The following is a 9,199-nucleotide window of genomic DNA, read 5'->3' as shown; positions in this document are numbered from 1 at the left end:
AGGCGGTTCTATAAAGACTTCCAAATGCAATTCGGATAATCGCTCAAGAAATACAATTGTTGGGAACGACTGATAAATCTGGGACATTGAGATGACAATCTAAAGCAAAGGAAATGTAGAATCTAATATAACAACTTCAAACTGACTACCATATTTCCCGCCATCTTAGTGGATGCCGGCTGCTGAAAGCACGTGCTGATGTTACCAGACTGTGTCTCAGTACTTCACAAATAAGAATAAACAAATAAAGCAACTTCACAATCAATTGATTTACAATAAAGTAATCGAACACGAGATATCCTCACTTTTTCTTCAATTTATTTATTTATTTATTTTGTTTTAAAGATTTAATACCTGAGTTCATTGACTCCGTTTTCTTATTAACTCGAATGTTTCCTTTTTACAGTTTTGGATACAAAAGTAGAGTATTATAAGCAAGTTTTGTTTTAATGAAAATATTTTGATAAAAATCAATTGTATGTTTATTCTTTGAATATTTCATAAGGGGAAGTCCATCTGGTATAAATAGAATTTACATATATGTATATGCCTATGAACATGTGGTGTGTGTGTGTGTGTGTGTGTGCTCTTTACTCTTTTACTTCTTTCAGTCATTAGATCACGGTCATGCTGGGACTACCTAATACTTAATTTTGAGTCTGATACTTGTTCTGTCAATCTCTTTTTGCTGAGCCGCTAGTTACGAGGACACAAACAAACCAATATTGGTTGTCAAAGAGTGAGAGACAAACACAAGCGCACGCACTCACATACACACAGGCACACACATATATGCACACCACACACACGCATACACAAACACACACACACACATATATATATACACACATATACATACACACACTAGCACGCAAACACACTTATGTCCGCATATACAATATGTGCGTGTATGCATATGTGTATTTGTGTACACATAAACTAAATTTCCTCCCCTCCTCTCTCCACACGTGCACTAGGAATAACAATACGTATTCACACATGCATATGCACACGCACACACACACGCGCGCGCGCGCACACACACACACACGTATGAAAATGGTTCATTTAACATTGAACTCATTTCACTGAGATGAATATGCCGTATGAAGGTAGTTGTATCACATTGTAATCAGAGATAGCTATTGGAATCAACTGATCGTTCTGAATAAAGTCTGTATTGTAAGTAAAGACTGAGTCGTGAATTTTGTTTTCTTTGATTGGACAGGTAATGGTTTGCCGCATGACAACGGTTTCGGTGATGTTGAAGAAAACTTTGACAACTTCTTTAGTTGCAGCGGACGAAATGCCGCTAAGCATTTTGCCCGTCGCCTTAACGATTCTACCAGCTCGCTGCCTTGATAGTATATTGTAATATTACAAACTGATGAAATGAGATTAAATGTAAAAGGACATGTGTGTGTGTGTTTGATCACTACGGTGACTCTACCATGATGCACATAGAAATGTGTGTGTGTGTATTTCAAATACGAAAATTTTATGTTATTAGATTTATTTTCATAGCTAGATCTATCTTCATAGTATCTGTGTGTGTGTGTGTGTGTGTGTGTGTGTGTGTGTGTGTGTGTGTGTGTGTGTGTGTGTGTGTGTATGCGTGTGTGATTTTAAGATATGGCAATACAGTTAGACTGCACACACCTGATGAGTCCTAATATGACTGGAACATGTCCGGGACTGTCACCATACTGCCAGAAACAAGACTAATTCTCCATTACGTTCTAATATTAATTCATTTTAATCCTGGAGCTGTTCACCATAGCCTTCTTGACCAAAAAATCAGTCATTAAAATGGTTTTTAATCCATTACTAAGGTTAGAAATTCATTTAACTAAAAACCCTCGCCTTACATATTGACTATGTACATAGCATGGCCGAATGGTTAAGAAGTTCACTTTGCAATCACCAGGTTCCGGGTTCGATCCCACTGCTTGATATTTTGAGCAAGTGCCTTTTAACATAGCCTCAGGTAGGGTCTAATTCTTGTGAATGAAATCGGGTGGATGGAAACTCTGTGAAATCCCGTCGGATGGATTGTACCTATGTCATACTGATTCCGTCAGCTGCGGAATATTAGCCACTTATCCGTTAATTCAATGAACAGGTAGTTCAGTGGGTCGAAAAACTTATTCTCATTGTTTGCGAATCCATTTCACTAAGGTATGGTGGTCGCTCTATGCAGAACAGGTGTTAAACAATTAAACGAGGTTTCAGAACGGTTTCTTTTATTGAACTTTTCAGGTAAAGTTGTGTCCACGGCTCCAGAACCTAACGAGACAGAAGAAAACTCTGATTCAATGTGGGATGTTGACGCTGAAGTGATAATCATTTGGGTCACCGGAGTGATTGTATTGATCACTCTTTTAACAATGCTTATCTGTTTCTTGGCTACTCGTAGAAAACAAGAACGTACAGAAGATTCGCCAATTCGAACCAGGTAAATAGACGATGGTGTCATTGAGTCTCTTTAATGTATGGTTTAAAGCAGTGCTTCTCGACCATTTTTCTTCTTTTTTTTTATCTATGGATCCCTTTGATTACTATTCTGTCCTGGTGAACCCCTTTCGCCATTCAGTGTTTAAAAACTACTTTTATAGATACTTCTTTCAAAATTCCTATTTTGTTTTTCATACATTAACTCGTGTAGATTGAACTATGTAAAATGTTTGCTAAAGAAACCTGTTTCTTGCAATAAATGCATCTAAAGTAAAAAAAAATTTCATGGACCCTTAATAAACTGCTGCGGATCCCGAATTTGCTATTTTGCTTGCGTGGACCCCGCAAAATCTTATATTGACTCCTTAAGGTCATATGGACCCTGGTTGAGAATCACCGGTTTAAAGTATGTATCTGTTCCCTAAACTATGAACTTATTTCTTTACGGTAAGGATGTTGAGGATAAGGAGGAGAAAGAAATGCAGGAAAAAGAAAGGAAGGGAGGTGAATCATTTCAGTTCATGATACGTGAAATAAATGATAAACTTTAAAACATTTTGCAAACGTTCTAGCAATTATTTATTAATAATTGTATTTATTTTTTCCTTGTCAAATAAAATACGTGTTTGGTTACTGGAACAACATGACAATGAAAGTGAATCAGTTGTCGTGTTCCAAGTTTGCCACTCAAGATCAGTGGCTTTCATGTGGTGCAATATAATATGTACATGCTACATACACACACACATACACACACGCCTTTAGTCGAACAAATCAACCCCAGGACTTATTCTTTGTAAGTCTAGTACTTATTCTATCGGTTCTTTTCCCAAACTGCTAAGTTGCGGGGACGTAAACACACCAACATCGGTTATGAAGTTATGGGGTGGGGACAAACACAGGCACAAAAATACATACATATATATATATAAATGACGGGCTTCTTTCAATTTCCGTCTACCAAATCCACCCACAAGGCTTTGGTCAACCCAAGGCTATAGTAGAAGACACTTGCCCAATGTGTCACGCAGTGAAACTGAACCCGGGACCATGTGGTTGAGAAGCAAGCTTCTTACCACACAGACATTCCTGTGCCTATATATATATATTGTATTGTTTCTCCTTCTTATCGAAAACCCTTAAAATAATCTGTAAGCATTTAAACGTTTGTGTAAATGCAGGCAGAGGGAGAGAAAGAGAAAGAGAGTGAAGGAGAGGGAGAGAGTGAATTCGAGAGAGAGAAGGGGAGAGAGAGAGAGAGAGAGAGCGAGAGAGGCGAGTTTGGGGTTTACCTAATCAATGCAATAAGCCAATAACACTGATCTGCACAACTGAATTGTAGTTCGTTTAATTTCTACAGATCTCGCAATGAAGAGGCAGTAAACCCAGGAAGGAGTGGAATAGGGATCAGTTGTGCCACTGGCGATGGCGTCGGCGGCGTTGGAGGTGAAAATCCAGCTTACACAAGGAACAGCGATGAACTAAACGGCCTGTTTAATATATATCATCCTCGAATGGTCAATTCGTTGCCCCATATGCATAGTCCAGTCTCGAACCAGGGTGGACAGCAATGGAATTCTTCGTCACAGACACAAGCTGCTAATCTGCCAGATGCTGACGGAGGCTTTCAGCAAATATCTCTTCCACCGAGCCACATAACAGAAGCCAGTCCAAGTTATTACCCCGGTCCGCCACCACCATCTCCACCACCTCTTCTCTTGACACGGAGCAATGCAAACGTCTCGTCACGTGACTACATGCGCAATGAAGACTACGTGCTTGACCCTTACTTTCTAGCTTCAGCTCCTCCACCTTATACACGTTATGCTGAAGACTACCACCCAACTAGCCCAGCAGATGCATCCTGCTCTTTACCAGTTAGAAATGAACGGTCATACAGGTAAGTTATTGTTAATATATTTAACAGAGAAGGAGGATGAGAATTAAAATGTTAATTAGGAATAATTATGTGATCATAAAACGATATATTTAACACAGGTAATGGGGATGAGGATTAAAACGCTAATTAGGAATAATTATGTGATATTAAAAAACGATATTTGTCCATGACTAACAACATTAGCTTCAGTTTCCGGCAAGTTCAGAAGACCACTTTGAACATATTTCCGCCTTATTCTGACTTCATCGCAAAGAATAATTACCATCAATTAGTTTCTGTATAGTAACAAGTTAGTGCTGCAGGGCCTGGACAATGTTTTCTAATTGAAATAATTATGTTAAATATAGTGTTATTCTATTGGTAACATTTGCAGCTCCAAGAACGAGAGTCTACAGAGATCTTGAAAGCCTACAGTCTCCGCACAACAAAATTCAAAAACCATTTAAATCGATCTAAACTCATTACCGCCTGTTACTATTGTTAGTTAATATAGTCTCATTACATATACTTTCTTACTGCAGAACCCTCAAGGTATTTAATCATGCGATCAAGCGATATGCTGGAAATACCAGCCAAATCCCCTTTACATCACACCCTACCATCTTAAATATGGAAAGGACACATTAGATAATATAGTCTTAGATACTCCTAGGAATACTGGATGAATACGGATGGAATGCTTTTTGTTTCATAACGTTATAATTGTAATATATAACATCTTGCGAATCAGCTGTCATGTGTGTTTTTTTATACATATATTTCCAGAGTGGCGTATGATTACTTCTGAGCTGGAGCAACCACTGACACCAGCCTTTCATTTAAACGACTGTCTTAAATCCCAAGTGCCTTCATATCTCTCATTCAGCGGTTAAAACATCGTGTTCAACTATATCCATGCGAAATCACATACAAAGACAACCTGTCTGAAAAATACTAGACAATGGACGACACTTCATCGAGCTATGGTACCCTCTCTATTGATGCATTTTAGGTAGAAATAACGAGTGAAAAATCAGCGATGAACTATCTGTAACTTTTTTACTTTTCTGTATATTTGTTTGCTTTTCTCCGAAAGAATTTATAACAATTCCATTTTATTTTATTATCATTTTCTACTGTTCTACTGTTTAATTTATTATTTTGATAATTTTAATATCGTGCACCCGATCAGCTTGAGTCAATAACTCAAAAAAATTTTCTTTTCTTTTCTTTTTCCCTTCCATTACTGTGAAACTTCTAAAAAATCATTTCATTTCATTTTATTGCATTGGGTAATCAGATAAATTCGTTCCTCTTTTTTTTTTTTTTTTTTTTTATAATCCTTATTTTTCATCAACAATTTCACCAAATCAGTCGATAATATATTCTCCTTCATTGTCCATGATTTCTTGCCAATGTTGCGCTAGATTGTTAATGCCATTGACAGTTGAAATCATTGGGTCTTGACTCGAAGTATTCATCGAGTCACGTTTTCAACTCCACATTGTTGTTGAACGAAACGCCTCGCAGACTGTTGGAGAGTGGCCAGAAAAGGAGATAATCTCCTGGAAGTGTTAATACCATCACTGTGCAGTTCATTCAGTAATAATGCTTTTTCTATGGACAGCACAAATGTCTCGAGGTGGTTTGGCAACTTTGGAACCTGGACTGAAAGCGAAAAGAAGCAGGTGTCGAAAATGCTCTTTTTCTCTTCTACTTGAAACTGCATCGTCATATGTCAGAAAAAAAGTAAAATTTATTTAAATTTCAAAAACGATAAACAAAAGTTGTAGAGGAAGAATAGAGCCACATAAAAAATGCCATAAAACACTACAATAAAGACATTTTTCATGTTAATTTAAATAACACTAGAAAGAAACAAATACATTTTTCCGACAACCCAAAAAGCAAAACAAATGTGCCTTCATCTATAATTATGTCTATGTCTAGCATTTTATATCATTGGTAACCAAAGCTGTTATGGTGTCATGTGACCACTTACACCATAATAACATGGATGAGTGAATGGGTTTGCTTAGAACTGTAAATAACCGAGAATGAGACGAAACTCTTAACGATGTCGGAATGGTACGTTATTTTTGAATTTATATTTTCTAAAAGATCAACTTTACCTTCCAATCCACCCCAACTCCCCAGTGATTAACACTAGTAATATAGTGTAGTAGATTCGATTGTCTATGCTTCGACCAAAGATGATTAAGAGTTAAAAAAATAATGAAAGGTCCTTTTTTTTTTTTTTTTTTTTTTTTTACAATTAGAAGCACCGTAGCCGATTGGGTATTGCATCAGATTTTGATTTCCCGATCGTCTGTTCGCATATCGATACTGATGACCCTCTTTCTTCCCTTTGAAATCCTATGATTTAACTCCGACAGAGTAAAAGATTAATGTTTCTTTATAGATACAGATATCACAGTGATTTGTTCGGGATTTATCATATATGACGACAGCCGCTTGTCGTTCATTCCCCAGTACGTGGTGTAAACGAAACATATTTACCAACAACTGGAGAATGTAAGACATTTCAAACCGTATTCTTTGAAAGCAATAAAACTTATTCACAATAGCAATAAATTCCTCTCGAACTTTTACCCACCGATTATACATTACAACGTCGTTGCTCAAAGCTTAAAACCTAAATAATTCAACGTCTTCCTGAAATTCTGTATATGGTGTCACATTTGCAGTTAACAATTATCATTTTTTATCTTTACTTCTTTTTTTTTTCGTATATATTGATGGTCTTGTGGTGTTCCGTGTGCTGTATGTATGTACCGTAAGTCTCTCCTACAAAAATTGTAAAAATAAAACGAAATGTATACGATGTTTTATATTGCATGATATAATGATATAAAGCTATATAAAATAGTTTCAAAAGTGTGTGTGTGTATGTATGCACATATATATATATACATAAATACACACACACACACACACACACACACACACACACACACATATATATATATATATATATATCAATGTGTGCATGTATCAAAGTTGTTTAGGCAATAACGTCCTGAGTTATTCCTATTAACATAGTCCCAGAAAAAAAACAATGCACAACATAGTGTTGGATCAAAACTTTACAGATTCAAATGTACAATCCCGTATTTATCATTGCGGTAATGTCTTTTTAAAGAAGGACATCGAATCCTGTTACCTACAATGGTCTAGAGAAGGGTCACTTGGCAGATTCACCGTGGTGCAGAGTTTAAAGCGAAACTCTCTTCAAAGAAATGAAGAGCATTGACAGAATATTTTGTTTGCATCTATTTGAGGTAGAGTAGTAGAAAAACTGCTCGGTTTAGTAATCATAATGTCCCTCAGCGCGCCCAGATAAATAAAATTGTTTCATTTCAAAAACTCGCCTCGGTAATCTGGTATAATACTCTTCATTGACAGTGCGACCCTTTTCAAGATAGTCAATATACACAATGCCTTTCGCATCCCAAAAAACTGAGGCGATCACCTTCCCTGCAGATGAAACCACCTTGCCCTTCTTTGGAGCAGGTGAGGAGGGGTGTTTCCACTGCATGAATTGTCTCTTTGTCGTTGGCTCAAAGTGATGAAGCCAACGCTTATCCTGGCTTAGGACCCAACACTCAACCTGGCTTAGGAAACACTCAAGGAAACCAGCTGGAGCGGCCTCAAACAGTGTCAACTTTTCCCGTGATGTGATCAATCTGATGCGCTTTTGATCAGGTGTCAGAAGACATGGCACCCTCCGAGCAGAAACCTTCGTCATGCCAAGTTCATTGTGCAGAATATTCTCAACTCTCTCGCGGGAAATGCTAATAGCATTGGCTATTTGATTTATAGTCAATCGCCAGTCATCCATCACCAGGTGGTGAAAAGGATCAATGCTTTCCTTGGTTATGGCAGTTGCAGGACGTTCAATCTTTGGGTCATCTTGAAGACTCTCCCTTCCCCTCCTAAATTCAGCTGTTCATTTTCGCACTGCTGATAAAGCTGGAGAGTCATCCCCTAATGTAGCAACCCTCTCAGCATGAATGTCCTTGGAGGTTAAAGCTTTTTTCTGCAGGTACTTGATAACACCACGATGCCAAATTTTGTCTATTTCCAAGAGAAGTCGCTACTAGTTAGTTTTGAAGTCTTTTATCGGTCAGATGCCAGTTTACCTAGAAAGAACCAATATAGTTACTAATAAGAGGAGTTGACGTAAATGCATGCAAGATTTTACAGATCTAGTATCACTCCTTCATAGTCAGCCTATGATCTTTTCATTCCACCCTCGTAGAATATAAATATTAATGATTACAAAAAAATTGATTTGAAGAATATTTAATACGCTTATAATGAGATATAAGATACTTTTAAAATATTGGAGAGACTTATGTATCGAAGCGAAAAAGGAGGAAAATGAACGTATGTATGTATGTATATATGTATATGTATGTATATATATATGTATGTATGTATGTATGTATGTATATATATATATATATATATATATATATATATATATATATATATATATATATATATATATATATATATATATATATATATATATATATTGGATTGAAGAATAATTCACGAGCGCATGGTCTTTCGCAGAGTCGCTTGTTTGTCGGGGCTGATCCATTCTTTTTGCTGCTTCATATTGACGTAAAAGCACCATTTTTCATAGCCAGTGACAATGCGGTAAAGAAAATGCTGACTGTGACCATGTTGAGAGATATCGAGCGAGCAAACTGGCAACGATTGTGGAGCGTTGATTTTTGTTGTTTTCGCTCAAAGTGTGTGGCATCCAAGCGCCGAGTTTTTAAACCTTGCCCATTGAGTGAAGGTGGTTCACTACAGTTTTTTTTTTTTAAATCA

General features: G+C 36.9%; 1 protein-coding gene across 3 annotated transcripts in view; it reads left to right on the top strand.

Moving 5' to 3' along the window:
* Positions 1-7,164, top strand: part of LOC106876446 (uncharacterized) — an 11,565-nt gene extending 4,401 nt beyond the window's left edge. The window contains exons 2-4 of one of the 3 annotated variants that reach the window (XM_014925000.3): positions 2,260-2,455; positions 3,797-4,354; positions 5,120-7,164. In XM_014925000.3, the coding sequence (XP_014780486.1) occupies positions 2,260-2,455; positions 3,797-4,354; positions 5,120-5,141 (776 nt within the window). In that variant the 3' untranslated portion in view covers positions 5,142-7,164. Of the gene's footprint in view, positions 1-2,259; positions 2,456-3,796; positions 4,359-5,119 lie in introns of those variants that run through there. The other 2 variants (XM_014925001.3, XM_089365929.1) reach the window with 2 other exon arrangements.
* The last annotated feature ends 2,035 nt before the right edge of the window (positions 7,165-9,199 follow it).

Source organism: Octopus bimaculoides, chromosome 18 (assembly GCF_046866305.1).
Source record: "Octopus bimaculoides isolate indiv1 chromosome 18, ASM4686630v1, whole genome shotgun sequence".
Taxonomy (NCBI): domain Eukaryota; kingdom Metazoa; phylum Mollusca; class Cephalopoda; order Octopoda; family Octopodidae; genus Octopus; species Octopus bimaculoides.
Note: the sequence above shows the minus strand (reverse complement) of the source record. Positions and strands in the feature narration are given on the sequence as shown.